Genomic DNA, 18,016 nt, shown 5'->3' with positions numbered 1-18,016 from the left:
AAACATCACTATGAATTATTTTAAACTTGATCAATGGATTCTAAATGCATTTTGATCCTACATTGCTGTAGTTTGATTATTAGCGTCTAAAATCCAAATCGGGACAGAAACGAGTTCGGCGCATGTCGAATCCACAAAAATCATAGTGTATTGAATTAAAATTATTATTAGTTACAACACAAATGATCTAGCTCGACAAAGATTTTGTTTTAAATAAAGGAAGAAAAAATAATTTGGAGATAAATCTGATGATTTATCTCCAAATACGTCTTACAAAAACCATTTTTCAGAATAATTTTTTGACTCAACAACCAACACTTGTTGAAATTAAAGGTTCATCCGTTATTAAAAAAATTCATAGTCAACAGACCAAATAATTGATCTTTCTTGAACAATAGTTCCAGGATTGTTTGTAGTTTAAAGTAACAGCAACTGCTTTTATTTTTTTTATACATATTTTACAATTGTTTCAGTTTATAGCGATGATTTAATTGTGAGATTAATCAGCGCAATCAAATTTGAGCTAGAAATATTTCACTAGACTATGGTAAAGTGGAACATTTGAGTTTATTTTAATTTATCGCGAAATTCTAATGAAATTGACACTGGTGAATTGTAATTAACTGTAAGATTTTACATCGATATTTTTATGTTCTATAAATGTTTTCTAATAGTGTATAATAATTATTTGAGCTTAAGTAAACTATATTAATCATTATACTTTGGTTAGTCTCTGTTTAGTTGGAATCAAAATGCCTTCCATCACCTTGCTAATTTATCAAATAAACAATCAATGGATGTTTTGGCTGAAAAACAAGAGACTTTAGTCCAAAAAAAAATAAGATTCGTATAAAGAAAGTAGATGGAAATTATTTTGTACCAATAGACGAAATATACTTATTTTGTTTTATTGACTTGTAGTTTCTTTGAATTGGTATTGGTAAGATTGAATTTTTATATATAATCCTATAAGGAGTCGTGTGCGATGACTTAAAAAATATAAAATTAGTATAAAACATAAAATATTAATTTAAATTATAATTTTGGTGTCCAGTTATTAATTTTATAAAATAAGAGAAGGTCACAGACAAAATGTTATAAAATGCAGTTCGTTAATTACGCATGTATTTATAAGCATTTTCATAGTTCTAATTTTTCTGACAAAATGTGTGTATAGTGTTTCGATGGTTTAAGATTGTGATTTGTAATCAATTCTATTCTGTGATTTATTTTTATAAATAAAATGTTTCTAAATATAAATATTTCATTTAAAGCCATTCAAATTGACGCATTGATGCGTATGATACATTTCGCGTTTCAAAAATGAAAATGTTTTTCAAAGTAGACTACATTGAGTTACGAGGCCACTTTATCGTGACAGCTACAGTAATAACAGACTCTTCTGAGAAATGAAGTTTTCGTACTCTTGTAATCTTACGTATTCTTTAAAATTCATTGTATATTCAGTCTTAGCTTTTGTTCAGAATTCGTTCTTAATATATTAATTGTACTTTGTATTTTTTTTGAAAAGTGATCCTTATTTTCATAAATTATAACTGGCGCAGTCAGTAGAATACGCGTGTGTCTGTGAAAAAGAAAAAGTGTTTTCTTTTATTCGCTTTCGTTCGCTTAGTAGACTTTGTCGTTTCTACGGCGTAACGCGTATTTTACGAACATTACGTATAAATGAACAAAAAAGTAATCAACGAATCAACCACTCAAGCGACGAGATTTGGGGAAGAAGCAGCAGTCTACCATCAAGGTAAGGGCAAAGTCCCTTCTCGCCTTCCCTAATAATTGCCCTTTTAAGGAATCTGGAAAGAGTTGTTAAGACATTGGATATAACAAATTTTCAAATATTTATCTAATCGATGAATGATCCTGAAAATGTATTAGAACTTCTCATAAATCTCAATATAAACGAAACAAAAACTGAAAGTAGTCAATTAAGTAGTAAAATCAAATAACAATGGCCGAACCTAACCTAACAAGAAGGGCGCTCAATCAACTGAGGATTATTTAAATCAAAAGTAGATAGGATGGGGATAGCAACACATTGAATAAATTTATTTCCTTATGTGAAAGCTTAATAGCGACATACAGTGCAAGTACTGATAGGGAAGAATTAAATGAGTATATTTTCGAATGTATTCAGGTTAAGCTCGTAGGGAGAGTAGAATTGATGGTTGGAAATAGAGTAGAATTGACAAATTGAAATTCGTTAAAAGGTTTCTCTGACAAACGAAATTTAGATTGTTTGACTCAGGAATTAACTAGAACTAGGCCTAAACTTATTAGAATTTGGAAATAGATTGCAATTGCTTAGAAGTATTATTGTACAAAGAATCAGTAATGATAATAATTGTCAGAACGACAATTGTGAAGTTTAATTTGATACCTACAGCGTTAAAGACCTTCGAACGCATCCACATTGATGTTTGTAGAATATCCAACATAGCATTTCTAACACTCCATGGAGGAATAGGATCTATTGATGATATATCATAGATATTTGGAAATTGCAGATTCATACTGTATAGATGTGTGTTTTCGATGCTAATCTTTGATCAAGGATCATTTCTAGAAAGTTTACTTCTTTACATATCCTAACTTTTCTCTATATAGATATAAAGTTTTGGGCTGGAGTTGAGTTTTCCTTGAGAAACATATCGCTTTTGTTTTCGATGTATTGGTTCGCAGCCCACTTGTTTTTGAGTAATGTTCTATTGTAGCTATTGTTTGTTCGATGCTCTTATGCGTTGTTTTTTCTTCTAAGTCATCTGCGTACAGGGCCGATCCTAGGGTATTGGCCGCCCGCGTGCAAATATAATATTATTTCTCAAGTAATTTTTATTAATTTTTAATTTGCTTTCTCCTGAAGTCACAGAAACATGTAAGGTTAAAAAAAACTAAACCTCATGATAAGCTTTGTTTCGTCGGTATTTACACGAAAAATATTACCTACATATATCTTATTTATATTCAGGGAATTTATTTCATTCTAATGCAATGTCTCAAGCTTGTAAGTGTGAAGCTTTAAACTTGGGGATGGACGCAAGGGTCATTTTTCTGAAATGGAGGGGAATAAATTTGAATAAACGTTCGTATCTCCCAATCACTCAAAAAAAGTATAAGAAAAAATAGGTCAAAATTCGAAAGAAAGAAGTTAAGTTGTTTTCTACTACAAAAAATCAAATTTTGTTCCTAAATTTGTTTTCCCCGCGCCCCTGCAAAGTGGTCAAAAGGATTTCGCTTCAGTATAATACTACACCTCCACAATGAATTATTGTTTTAAAAACAAGTTATTACGATGAAAATTTTGAAATCGATCCCAATACTGAAGATTCGTCGAATATGCTCCGAAGAAAACAAAAATTATGGCTCATTAAATGTTAAATAAAATGTAGTAAAAGGCTCAATAATGAATTGCGGTATCTCCTGTTTTCCCCCCACCTCGACATATCGAGATAATATATACGTTAAAATGTCATATTTGACCTCTACTATTGAAGAAAAACCGCAATTTTGACGTATTTTTCACAAAAATCGGAAAATGAGGAAATTTAAAATTTGGGGCACTTCTCGAGGTCGGATCTTGAAAGTAATGACATGTTCAAAATATGTAAAATCGACCCTAAATATGTCAAATTTGCACACCGCACTTATTCACGGGAGGGTGGAACCTCAAAAATCGGCCCTCCTATGGCGAATTTCGAGGAGATCCCGATCTCTAAAATTTTCTTTTGGCATCACTGCCCAACATACCAATTTTCATGCTCCTATCATTAATTGCCACTTTTTCTTTAAAATTCACTGTTTGCCACTGCACTTTATGTAAAAAAATGAGTCCTATTACTTTCACAACAGGACAAATTAAAATTTAGTTTAACTTTATTCTCTTGATTGTTGTTTTGATACACTGTTGTAGAGGACTTAACTAATTGCCATCCGTGGAAATTAGGTATGATTGCAGTTCTGAGTAGGTAGCAGAACGCCCTTAACCTGTTAGAAAACACGCATTTTGTTATTATTTCAAATTTCAAAAATTTCAGTTTCAAATTATCTACAAAAAGTCTGTTCATATATCTTGTATTTAGCATAGTCTCATATTTGCAATGTTATTCTCGTAAGAATTTTTTTAAATTTTCAAGTTGCATTTCTAACATATGAGTATTAAAATTTAAAATATCAGCCCCAAATGAAGATCTGTGTTTACTACTAATACTTGAAATGGTCGCCACATTAATATACTAAAAAAATAAAGCATAACTAAATAATGAAAAAATTATTGCTTTCATGATATATTGGGAGTGTTATATCGATGATTGACGACTACCTGAGAAATACTGACAAAAAATGTTAGCTTCAACTAAATGATGAACAGATAGAAAATATATTTGTTTTAAATTTCAGTTTACTGCTCTGATCTATCTGTAATAAAATTACACCAATAACTTCAAATATGTAATGTACAAATTCTACAAATTAAAAATGATTTGTAAGTTTATGTATATCCGTAAGGTCTTCCACTAATTCCTCGACTTTAGTACCGATCTTTTTAGACACCTATAACAAAAAATTTGATGAATTATTTTTAATCGTTCAGAAACAGATTGGATTTACCTCTAATTTTTCAGTAATTGACAAATTAAGGAAATTCCAGACTAAATCTCCATCAATTACAGATCTTGCAGGATTATATTGCAGTTTCCTCCAACTTTTGTAAGTCCTATAGGAAGTTTTATGGTATTTTATTTTGAAAGCAAAACAAAACTTAAAAACACAATCATTCTCATATGCAATTGTAAAAATTGACGCCATTGGACCAAAAGAATTGTTTTGGAATAGTCCGAATATATTTTTGAAGTTTCTTATCAATGAATGTACATGTATCAAATATAAAATATTTTTTTGATTCAAATTTGAGAAAAAAATTACATTACACTATTAAAGCTCAATTTAGTACTGTTTATTGACTCTGGGCTCTGATTTCTGCTTCATAATATTATCTACAAACAGTAAGGATTCAACCCTACAACCCATATAATCTCGAAGGGACTTCCTGAGGATCAAACTAGAGTTGAAATTTTTACTTCCTGGGTAACCTTTTACTCTAGCCAAGTAAGGCGTGCATTATCATGCATTAATAAGAGTCCTTTTATATACCTAATGGTATCACATGTAGTTCTGAAACGTCTGTTATATCCTGATTTTAGTCACATTACATTTATCTTACCTCATTATATAATTTTTTGAAAAAATTTTATACCAAAACAAATAGGAGTACTATATCAAAAACACATGGGATTTCAAAGAAAAAATTAAAAGTATAAAAATTCCTAACGAATATGTATTTATTCCGTTAGATGTGGTTTCTTTATATACAAATATTGTATTATTACCATTGTGAAATATATATTAATTAAAAAAAAATAGGGAAAAATTGAAGAATATACAGAAATACCTCGAAACGAATTTATAAAAGCTATAGAATTCACTCTTACAACAAATCAAATATGAAAATGAAATATACAAACAAATTGATGGTTGTGCTATGGGGAGCTTCCATTTCAAGTGTTATAGCACATTTAGTAATCGAAGATCTTAAGGAAACTGTCCTAAGTAAACTCGATATAAATATGCCATTCTTTTTCCGATATGTAGATGATTGCATTACTGCCGTACCAAAAATCAAATTAAAAACATACATAAAAAATTCAATTCTTAACATAAAAAACTTCAAATCACAATCGAAATTGAACAAAATAATAAAATCAATTTCCTTGATGTCACATTATATAAGATTAACAATAACATAAGAACAGAATAGTATATGAAACCAACTTGGTCCTCAAGATATTTGAACTTCAATTCATGTCATCCATGTCATAAAAAAATTCAGTGATAATAAGTTTGGCTGATAGATCTTTCCAACTATCAGATCCTGAATTTAGATGCTCCACTATTCAAAAAGCAAAAACTGCATTGAAAGAAAATAATTATGCGGAAAGGTCTCAGAAATAAGAAATTATATTATAAATTTTATACAATTTTTCAGTTATAAACAACTACGTACTTGAATTCTTATTATTAAAAACCAAAATTTGGAATATTGCTAGTCAGATGATAAAAAATAACTGTAAATTAAATCCTTATTAATCCATAGAACCATTTATCGATTAATTTCGTCTTATTTTTGTATGACTCTAATAGTAAATTTAGTCTACATCTTTATTGTGTTTTTCAAGATTTGGATTGAAATAAAGTTAATTTTTCGATAAGAAATCCTTTATTCTAAGTCACATTGTGTGAATATTTAATTCTATATGAAAATGTAATTACCTGAAAGCTTTAGGGTTTAAACCAGCAATATGAGCTCCTTGAGATACCAGTACATTCTGTAACATGAGAAGTCTACGATACGTTTTCTCTGGTACCGGCATTATATATCCCAAACCACCATCCAAAGTAGCTAAAAAGAATATACAACAATGGATTAATAATAAAATATCACTGTCATAACCTTTTTAACATATAAATCAAATAAACATTTATACATTCAGGCGGACATTGGTGTTTTAAATTAGGAAAAACAGGTTGACTGGAGTAGCAAAATGAACTATGAAGTCATCAGCAATTAATTAACGTTAAATATCAGCTTTCGGGGTTAAATTTGTTGTAAATTAAAAAGCTAAATATTGTTATAACGTCCAGAATAAGAAACCAAAAGAAACAAAAGGAATAAAACTTTATTTTATTATAGACTGGATAAGATAAAATATATTGAGTTCTCTCACATAATCTGAAGAAAAAATGAGACTATACTCTGTTTAAGTAGCTTCAATTAACGTGAGTGTTGGAAATAAAATTTATCTTATAATTGTCTCCAAGGTATTCCAAACAATGATTTATAGAGAATATACTTCATTAAATAAACTGATTCAGTTATTCAACTTACCAAACATTGTAATGAACCTTCGATCAGCTCCAGAAAAATGTTTTTTGTCTTCTCCTAATTCACCTAACTTGCACCTAATTTTAAAGAATGTATTAACTGCTTGTCCTAGGTGAAAATCAGCTTTTCTCAATAACCTTTGACCTAAAATATTAAAATAATATTACACGTTTTGACCTCGATTATTTAAAATATTTACCTCCTAAGGATTCCCTTGCTTCTGGTTGGTACATATACATTACTAAATTTTTTTCTCTATCTGAAACTAGGAATCCTAAACTTGAATTATCTATCATGTACTCTATGGCATATACTTCAGAAGGCTTAAAATCCTAAAAGGAGCATATGAGGTGGTTTTTAGATGTTCTTATTTTTAACAGATTCAGAAATTGTTTATCATAACTATTGTAATTGAATTAAACACTATTTTCATCGAGATTGTCAATAAGGATCACTATGACATTTTTACTTACATATGTGATATATGAAATATAATTTATTTTAGGAACTTGGAATGAAAATAAAATTTGAGAAAAATTATTGGATTTTAGTTTACCATTATATTCAACTAGAGATTGAGAAAAGTAGGTTTGACAAAAAAAATTTCATATGGTCCTAAAGTTACGTTCTATTGTGTTTAAGAAAGGTGGAACAAATTTTCATGCTACACTCATTCATTTTTATATCGGAGCTTCAAATAAAAGCTGACACGGGAATGCCAAATAAAACTTAACAAAGTCTTAAGCCTGGGTTCTTGATCTTACAATAATCAAAGGAAACGAAGAGCCCATAAACTTATCAGGAAAGGAGAACTTACACCTTTTATTGACACAGAGCCTTTGTGTAGTGTAGAAAAATACCTCTAGAAGGAAGAGTTTCAGAATAAGAAGCGAACTCATAAAAGTTCCATTCAATGGTAGATCAATCATTTAGAATTCTGCAAAAATAAATTACATGCCTCACTGAATTCGTTACAACTTTCAGGGACCAACTTATAGGATTAGGTGCGATAAAAACAGATTGGGGAGCAGAATGAAACTTGAGTTAATTTATTTCTAGGTTACCATAACCAAAAAAATGCTTTGGAGATGAAACCACTAGGAACATAAATTCTTGAAATCAGCACGGTTACTGGATTTTATTAAAATTCTGGAACTGGAAAGCGAGTTGTCAATGTCGATTGCAGCACCTGATAAGAGCGCACAATAAAACAGTTGCAGTTAACTTGACCTCTAATTGAATCTATCTATCCAAGTACCACAAGAATCCATAATATATAGTATCTAGAAGCCCTATTTTATGCTCTATAATCTCTATATAGACTAGTAATTATTATAGATAGTTACCCTAGATACTAGAGACAAAGTTCTATATTCTTCTTGGAAACGTAGTAACGATATTGATTTGTAAACATCGCCAACTAAAAGCAGACTTTTTATGGTAAGTATCTGGTGTGTATAAACTTGGGTATCAATGAAAGCTACTCCAATTAAATCGTTATCTTTTAATTGCCAAATGTATATCTAAAACAAAGTAAAAAAAGTACATTCTTGGCTAAGGTAGTACATTCGTTATTTTATTATCATTATAGTTTTTATCAAATTTAGGTGTCAATGATCAATTTCAAATCAAAAGATGTATTGCCTGTCATTTTATAACTCACAGCACAAATTTGAGGTTCCATGTATATAATAATAATAATCATTACATTTATTTCTCACAAATATATAAACAGATAGTCAATGAAAATTATTAAGGATTAAGGATATACTTGAGATCAAATTTTAAAAATATGGAAAATCTATAAAATGAATACATGTTAAACTACTAATTCTATTCGCCACTTTTAATTGCGAAGGAATTGAGATGAATGAAAGATAATGAAAGCAATATGGATGTAAGTACAGTCAAACCTCGATACAACAAATCTCAAGGGACTGAATAAAAAATTCGTTATATCGAGGATTACGTTATAGCGAGGTTCGTTATATCGAGATTCAAAGGCAACGGGTGGTCAATTTTGGTCGATGACCTACTTATTCTGCATTATAAAATGTAAAGAAAATAAAATAAAACTCCCTTCCTCCCATAATTACCAAAGACTTGTAAGAAGATGAGAAAATGTTGAAACAATATTTAAACAATGACCCATAAAAATTTAATCTCATTATCAAAATGTAAAAAGGACAGAATAATGAATGCTTATAAAATTTTAAATCATATCTATCTCTGAATTTTTCAGTCTCCATTTTAAGTTTCGTTGGTATCATTAATATGTTGGCTGCTTTCCACCAGTTTCCTACTAGAAAAAAAGTCAGTGATAGCAGTCTGCTTATGTGTTGTGATATTGATTATGATAAAAGTTTAAGCACATCACAACCTCTTTTGAAGTTGGGACAGGCAATTCACAGTCTTCTTTCTCTCCATCATCGTCCACATTCGAAATTTCGTTTGAAACTGAAGTTACAGAGCTAATGATTTCAATGAAGTTACATTAACCACTCACGATTACATCATCAAAATTAACGAAATCTTCAAATTTTGCATATTTCGGTAAGTTGAGTACTTATGTTACTTTTTTTCAACTCTCTAAACTGTCGCTGGTTTGTATAGAAGTCTGATCTGCATTGTTCTCTTGAATGGGAACGGTAAATCGTCTTCTTGAAGCAATTAGAAAATGTACCTAATTCCATGCTTTTGTTGTCATCCATATGACATCCAAGATATTGATGTTTGTTGGTAAGCAGTTTTCCATATTCCTAAGGAACTGTTGAACTACCTCTTTTCTATAATTGACTTTCAAGCCTCGTATGATGTCCTGATAAATTGGTTGTAGTTTGGCAGTTATATTTGTACTTGTACTTTAATGTTACTCAGCTTCCTAATATTACCATGTGTTGGGCAATTATCGATAGAGACGAGAATTTTTTTTCATTTATTTGTTGAGATTTTGAGGCCATTCATCAAAGGCCTCACCATTAATCCAAGTCTTTGGATCCGACGTGTATTCTGTGGTAAATTCAGTCACATTTTTAAAGCAGTGTGCGTGGTTGTTCAGCTTTTCCAATAATAAAAGGATTTAATTTGTGGTTTCCTCTGTCATAATTAAGTAAATATTAATTTGTCATTATATTGTTAATAGGAACAATTGGTGAGAACACATATTTGCTTTGTATTATGGATTTTATGGCATTTATAGCAAAATATTAGCGCCTATATTGTAAGGATATCATGGTAAAGAAATATACCTTCTGCCCCACTGCTGAAACAAGGAAACCTTTTACTTGAGATAGAGCCGTTACAGGTCCTTTTTGGTCCTTAGCATAAATTTCCTTAAATTTATTTTTGGTTAATGGCTGACCTGGTTCTGGTACTACTTCGATAATATCATAAATTAGAATCTAAAAGAGGAAATTTATATTTCATATACACACTGTGCTAAATATTGATATTAAGCATACAGTATATCATATGCATACATTATTGCTTATATATATATTGCATCCAAAATATATTTTCTATATATATCTTTAAAAAGAAAGTAAATATTAGATATTATTCAAGAAATGGTTAATTATGACCATTCACTAAATTGCAATATACAAAAAGCTCAAAACAAATGTGCCCACTGGAGACAATCTTATTGATTCACAAATTTCTAACCCTTCCTCTAGATGTAATATCTTCTCCATAATTATAATTTGTTCCAACTGCAATGTATCCTTTAAGACCGGATCTGGTACCTTCGTAAGCTAAAGCAACATTTTTCAAACAATTCACATGTTCCCATTCATCTAGATCTAATTTTGTATTTGGAATGATATCCCAGGAAACTGGAGAAAAAAGGCATATGCTAAATAGCTCCTGAGCTGGATACGGAAACCTAAAATAATATTGATAAATGATTATAAAAAATAATAACTATTATGTCGAGTTCAATAAATTTATTTTTTTGCATTATCAGCAATTTCGTGCAATTATTTACCTGTCTCCTTTATCTTCTACAGAAAGTTCCTTATCTTCACCATTAAACTTATAATACTGATTAGAAGGTTCTGAAACACTTGTTACTAAACAATAAGTCTTAGATTCCAAATGATATGATATAAAATGAGGGGTACACCTTAGGGGTACTTTTCTCACTGGCCATGGAGAATCGTAGCTCAAATGGGTTGGTAAAACTCCAATTCTAAGCTCTGACTGAAAAAGATAGAATTTTATTTAAACTTGTATGTAAGTAAAAAACTTCGAAAATACTATTTAAATTTCAAAAGTAGATTGTTAGATATTTAAATTTATCCTGACAAAATTCAGTCCATTTTCATGCATTTTTGAAAATGAAGCAAAAGAAGGATGAGATAAAAAGAGACTATAATTTAGTGATCCAAAAAAGGTATGAAAAAATTGTAAATAGTAGACCTCATATTTCAGTGAATGCAATGAAGACAATTTTATTCTAAAATTATTTGTGAATTTTATTTAAATGATAAATAAATTAGAAAAAAGTTATTGCTTCAACATACCTTCTTGTTGAAATATAGAAAACCTTGGGGGCAATTAACATTATTAAATGGAGCGAAACTAAAAATTTCTCCATCAATTACCATGGGATGAGTTCTTAACTCACCTCTTCCAGTAATGAATAACCAATAAGGGTTGGAACCACAGATAAAGACCCCATTATAACCTAAAAACAAATGAGGGAAAATAATACAGTTTTAAAAAAATTATCAAAACATATTTTTTTGTCATAATAGGATATATAGACATTTTACATTTTATTTGGCATTAAATAACTAACTTGAGCAGAAGGAAAAGAAAATACATGAACTCTTTCATATTTGCTTTAACTACCATTTTAATATATTTGACTTTTCATCATGACTATATATTTTGTGTAAAATTATTTTACATCAACAGAGTATCCAAAAATTAAAAAAAAGGATTTACTTACCAGCAATGTTATCAAAATATCTTAATCTAATAATTTTTTCTTGTAGAGTGAAATAATCAGAATTCTCAGTTTCAATTGTAGTATCTACGTTGGGACTGTAAAATATGCTGTGTTTCAATTTTTTGAACCTCAGCTTAAGATTTCCCCTATGAAATCTATATACTTCATATATATACAAATCTCGCTGGAGTCGAATCAATAACAATGGTTTCATACCATTGTTTCCCAAGCCTAACATCAATAATTCTTTAACAGGATACCGTTCTTGGAACTGATTATCATTTGGTGATGGAGTACTGAATGCATTAACTGATTCCAAACTATCTACCAACACCTTAAAGAAAATGTATATCAGTACAAAATAAATTCAAATTTCACATAAAAATGTGTCCGAACGCGATTCATAAGTTTATTGAATTTGGGAATGGGAAAGGAAGTGATTGCTCATATTAAATTAATATAGGTCTTTCCTAAAACAAAATTTCCTCAATCCACCCCTTTCCGGGATATCATCCTTAAAAATTGATGACTATAATTGAGTTTTTATTTTTTCTAAAATTTCAGTAAGTTAGAAACTTGAAATTCTGTAATTTTCGCGCATTCGCAGAGGACTAACTACGGGTATTTCTTCAATATTACTCACATTATACAGGGGTGAAATTAGCAATCTTCACTTTTCAGCATTTATTATTAATCATATTACATTTCACATCTTTACTATTCTCCACTCAGTTTATTAAAAAAGGATGAAATATGGTGTTTATGTTTTTCTCTGCAGCTATTGGTATTAGGAAAAAATTTAACAATAATATATTAGCTAGATCTTTTGAAGGTAATTTAGGACCCTTCTTGCGATATGTAGTCAAGTATTATCACACAAAGAAAGGAATAAAACATAGAAACAACTTGTGGTACTACGTCAATAATATACCTGGAAGTATTAAAAAAAACTCTTTCTATGATCTTTAAATCTGTGTGCCCATCTATGTAGATGCCAATGCCCATCCCCACCCATTAATAGCAAATTCAACTTACCTTATACCCAAAGCAAAGATTCGTAACAAAGAAACTAAGCTTAAAGTCTGGTATGGAATATATTTCTAAATTAGAATTATCTCTAACAACAAATAACCAATACGTAGATTTATTTGGTGTTAAATATTTCTTCCACCAATTATGGTATACTTTCTGTTTAGGAGCTGGAGCACTTAAAGAAGGCATCTTGAAATCACCTTCACCATAAAGCAGATCATCTTCATTCTCCACTTCTGGTTTTGTTTCATGTTCTTTAATAACATGGGCTGGTATATGAGTAAATTCTTCAGGTATTTTGCTTGTGAATAACCCGGATGTATCCTTGTACATACATATTGTAGATACAGGAGGATTCTGAATAAAATATGAACTAGTTATTTAAATACTTATTCTATAAAAGAAAACATAAGCCCAACAGAGAGTAAAGGAGTGATAGGAGAAAAAATTAAAATCATAGCAGCCATGAAGTTTCTTTCTATAATTGCTCTCAATATATTGTCTAATACTTACGTTTGATAGTGTTGATTTACTAACCACCAGCTTCGCAGTACCTTTAGTTTCCCTTAACATCAAGGTAATAACTTGTCCATCAGCTGTCATTAGTGAAATATACGGGTCGGCACTAGAAACATGTACAATAGGCGAACCAAGATCCATAGGTACATGTTGTAACTGATTAGCACCTTGTAACAACCTTACAGATACTGTAGTGACTTGTACTATGTATTTATTATTCCCCAAATTACCAGTGTATACTGTAGGTCCATTAGTTGCAAAGCCAGTATTATCAATTTCGTTAATTTCTTGACCTGTTTGCAGTATCTGAAAATGGTAAATTGAATTGAAATTGAAAAAAGTATAGCAATTATTATTATAACCTACTATAATTTTCTTCGAATTTATTGATAGTTTTTCAAGATAATGCTGTTCTTGATAAACACAAAATTTTAAATGGTTTACAAAATAAATATATTGCTTCCAGAAGAATTTGTTATTTTAAGGGAAAATATCATAAGTCTATTTGAAATGTGGGAAAATCAACATTTCAACATATTCTGACTTGTTTGATATGTATGAATTGTCTCACACTGGGAAGTTTGAGGCAACTAATTCATTTTGGTCTAGAAAATTTATTTCCTCCAATTTGATATTAAGTTGTCACAATTAGATAAAATGTTAATAAAAACAAACAATGTTTTTGTGTTCAATGGAATTGAAAAACTTACCATAGTACCATCTTCTTGACTCAAAATTAAAAATGCATGCTGATCGTCGCCACTTTTAACTGTCCACATATTGGAACATCCCGGTAAGGTAAAAGTAGTGACAATCTGAGGCCGAATGTTTTTTTGTAATACGCAGAGTGCACCATTTTTTCCATATCCGGCTGTAGTTACCAACTCTATATTCATATCCACATTATTATTAAATTCTTCACTTAAAAATGCTGGTTCTCCAATAGAAATATTTCCACAAGGGCCTATATTTAGTAAACTATCACATACTTCAAACACATAACTCGTTATTTGGATACCTAAAGAAGTAAAAAAATATTAAAGTGACATTGCACTCCAAATAATGTTTACAACAAAACAAATAATCATTGTCACGATTCACCTGATATTAGCAGTGAAGATGTGTGAAAAATACTATGAGTGAACAGAACAAGAGAAAATTTATGTATTAATATGGATTGATTATATATCCATTTAATTAACTTTCATAGTATGTAACCAGTTTTAGAATATTGAATAATTATCATAAACTATCTTTAAAGAATATTTATAAAATAGGACTGCCTCATGAAGCACTGTCTTGTTATATTTCAAAGAGATTTGAGTTTATCATTAACAGTCAGAGCAATATGCTGATGTTTTATAATATGTGATAATACCTACCATTATAGAGAGCATATTATTCAGTTCAAATAAAAATTGTTATAGATTCATTTGATTACAGAATGAGTTATAATTCAAATATGAACAATATTTGTTACTAACCAGCTTGTTTTTGAGTGCCATATACTTCCAACTCTTCAGGGTCTCGGATGTCCAAAACATCACTAGCCATACAATCTGTGAGAGTATCCAACATTTTGTCAGCTCTCTCATTACGATTTCTTTTTGCTCTCGGTTCGTCATTATCATCTAAAGTTATTACTTCATTCGCCTGTTCTGTGAATCTCAATAACAGAGAATTGCCCAATCGAGAGCCCAAGAATAGAAAATTATTCTCACATACAGATATCTAAATAAAACAAAAACCCACACAAAATTAATAAGCAACATATTAGCCTAGAACTCACTATAAAATGGGTCACATTATTTATGTATGTTTAAAATTATAGAGGGTAGGATCGTTTTTACATTTTTTAAATACTTACACATGTAGTAAGGACACTGGCAGCAGCTTTTTCAAAATGAAAGCTTCTAATATATCTCATACTATCAGCTAAAAGAGTTAAAACATATAATTCCCCTCCTTTTAAAGATAAAACCAAAGTGTCTTCTTCCAAAAAAGCAACTTGAACACAGTCTAATGTTATTTTCAAATCTTCTTGTGGTTCTAAAAAATGAATGAATTTTATATTTGTTGATACCACATTAAAGAATACAGTAGTATAGTTTGTTATAAGAAAGCTTACTTAGAGGGAAATTTGAAGATGTTTCTGCTATGCTATTGAGTGATACACCATATGGTGGAATACTCTGATTCAAATATATCAGTGAATTAACAGCTAGAATGAGGGTTCCACCAATGGGTCTTTTAATGGGAACAGCCTTGACACAATCAAATGGTAAATTAGCAACACTCCATATAATGGGGTGAACCCTTTGCTGCAAGTTTAAAGAAATTGCAGACATTGCACAAGTATCTGATCTTACAGCAACTCGCCTGAAATAAATAATAAATGAAATCTAAGTTTACTATTGTTATTTAGGTAGAAAAGAAATTCAAAATATTTTATTTTTTTAAAATAAAATTGAAAAATGATTAATTATCAAATTTATCAAAATAAACTGTTAAATTTCCTCAAATTAGTTTTTATATAACAATATGCAATTTCTCTATGGATTATCAATTATACATTTTAAAGAACATAACTTTTATCACATAACTTACCCAGAGAAAGTTTTCAAAGGCTCGTATAAAATCAGTAATGTAGGCTCATAATAACCGTGAAGAAATTGTATATCAATTATATTATCAATTTTTTCAATGAAATCTTTCAATACAATCATATAAGAAGCTAATATTGGTGCTTTGGCAACACTAGAGTTAGAAGACATTGGTTTAACATCTCCATCATTATCATCTATGGAAGTTTCACGCCGGAATGGTAAGACTACTAATTTTCTACCAAATACAGTCATTACAGCACATCTATTTTCAGGATCTACTCTTATTAATGGAACATGATGATGGTGTGTCCAACCATCCTATATCAAGAAATAAATTTTGAAATAGTAAATATTTTAACTGTGAATTAAGTAAAAATATTACTGAATCACAGTGTGTTTTAATTAAAAATTTAAGAACTATTTGTGTCTAGTACTTTGAAATTATTTGATGTAATCTCATGGGAAATATAGGTACCACACACCTTGATGAATTATGTTTTCAGCTGCAGCTAGCGTGGGGTTTAGGGAGGGTCTAGAGGTAGCTGAAGCCGCAGGCCCTTAGAAGGTAGGGGTCCCGCAAAATTACTAATTTGATCATTAATTTTAAAAGCAACATTGGATCTGTAGCGAAATTTGCATTTTTTCTATAAATTGTTCAGAAATTTAAATGAAATATAGGTTATTTAAAATCCAATTAATAGTGACATTTTTACTTATAATTCATATTTAATTTAAAATTTATATAGTTTGAGCTGATATTGATTTCCTCAAGTGGGTTCGGTTCGATTTTAGCCCCAAGCCTCACTACTTCTTAATTTAACGCTGGCTACAACGAAAGGAATATAGCAGAAGCAGATGATTGTGGTGTACAATTTGAGGAGGGTTAACCTGCCACTTGTTGCAGCTGTATCCAGAGAAATTTGTTTAAAATAATTTAGTAGAAGGTACAGTACTTACATTTATAGCCGTACTTTAAGTAGTTGACAAAATTAAAGAAACCACATTCTTAGACATTCAGGTTAAATTAACACCATCATTTCTAGAAATTCTGGCATACATAAACTTTAATGGTGAATATATGGAATTGAATTATTCTAGGTCTCATTATTAAGATGAGTTATTTATTATATCAAGAAAAATAAGACATTTATTGTACAACTAACCTATTTAAAGTTAGCATTTTATTGGCAAATTCGAATAAATTTTAAATTCACCCAATTTCTACACATAACTACAATTGAATAGATAAGTAACATAAATAAAGCCTACTTTCATATCTTCCTCTTCAAAATAATGTAAGCTTAAAGTTCTCAAATCATGATTTTCAGGATCATATTCCACGACAGATAATTTTGCATCCGAAAAACCAAGTAGAAGTGCATCTCTTTGAAAACTCGCTAGAGACACATTTTGTATAGACATAATATTTCCAAATAGAGTGTATTGTGCCATACATTCTAATTTTGATTTTGGCGGATGAAATTCTAGAAATAAAATATATAATTTTTTTGTTGCAAGTATAATGATTTGACTCATTTTAATAAACTAGAATCTGTATTATGATATATTACCAGAATATCTTTCTGATCTGGATCGTGCGTCCACATCTGGAACCAGTCTATAAACTTTTAGTATATTCGTTCCCGCTGTTACCAAACATTTTTCAACTTTATTAAAAAAATAGCAGGATATTGCGTGTTCCACTCCAGTAGCTGGATGACTTTGTCGGCAAATGGAAAACATATTTTTTAATTAATGATTAAAATACATTAGAACTACAAATGAAATAAATAAGTGAAAAATATGTAAGCTGTAAACAACAACATAACCTCTTTCTTCTTATTTAGAGACTAATTTTTTTCTGGTGAGTGACCCCATACATGACAAAAATCATCCACAGTAAATAAAAAATTTGATAAAATATTTAGTTTCCATTCTTTCATTGGACTA

At 29.9% G+C, this 18,016-nt stretch overlaps 1 protein-coding gene across 1 annotated transcript; it reads right to left on the bottom strand.

Moving 5' to 3' along the window:
* Window positions 1-4,451: 4,451 nt before the first annotated feature.
* Window positions 4,452-17,948, bottom strand: LOC130442115 (cleavage and polyadenylation specificity factor subunit 1). Its single transcript, XM_056776156.1, has 20 exons — window positions 17,638-17,948; window positions 17,336-17,550; window positions 16,068-16,384; window positions 15,589-15,839; window positions 15,328-15,509; window positions 14,945-15,191; window positions 14,171-14,478; window positions 13,455-13,766; window positions 12,945-13,298; window positions 11,910-12,243; window positions 11,479-11,642; window positions 10,941-11,155; window positions 10,619-10,838; window positions 10,204-10,356; window positions 8,302-8,478; window positions 7,155-7,287; window positions 6,959-7,099; window positions 6,343-6,472; window positions 4,624-4,729; window positions 4,452-4,566 (listed from the first exon to the last, which is right to left on the bottom strand). The coding sequence occupies exons 1-20, from the start codon at window positions 17,807-17,809 to the stop codon at window positions 4,486-4,488; spliced, it is 4,212 nt and encodes a 1,403-aa protein (XP_056632134.1). The 5' UTR covers window positions 17,810-17,948; the 3' UTR covers window positions 4,452-4,485.
* Between the last annotated feature and the right edge of the window lie 68 nt (window positions 17,949-18,016).

Source organism: Diorhabda sublineata, chromosome 3, assembly GCF_026230105.1.
Source record: "Diorhabda sublineata isolate icDioSubl1.1 chromosome 3, icDioSubl1.1, whole genome shotgun sequence".
Taxonomy (NCBI): Eukaryota; Metazoa; Arthropoda; class Insecta; order Coleoptera; family Chrysomelidae; genus Diorhabda; species Diorhabda sublineata.
The sequence above is the reverse complement of the archived record's forward strand: the minus strand, read 5'-3'. Positions and strand labels throughout refer to the sequence as shown.

Bases quoted from the DNA above. Each gene is read 5' to 3' on its own strand.
- LOC130442115 (XM_056776156.1), bottom strand. From the start codon at position 17,809: ATGTTTTCCATTTGCCGACAAAGTCATCCAGCTACTGGAGTGGAACAC. The intron at 8,479-10,203 runs GTATATTTCTTT...ACTTTGTTTTAG, and splicing joins TTTCAGCAGTGGGGCAGAAG to ATATACATTTGGCAATTAAA. The intron at 6,473-6,958 runs GTAAGTTGAATA...TATTCTTTTTAG, and splicing joins AAGGTTCATTACAATGTTTG to CTACTTTGGATGGTGGTTTG.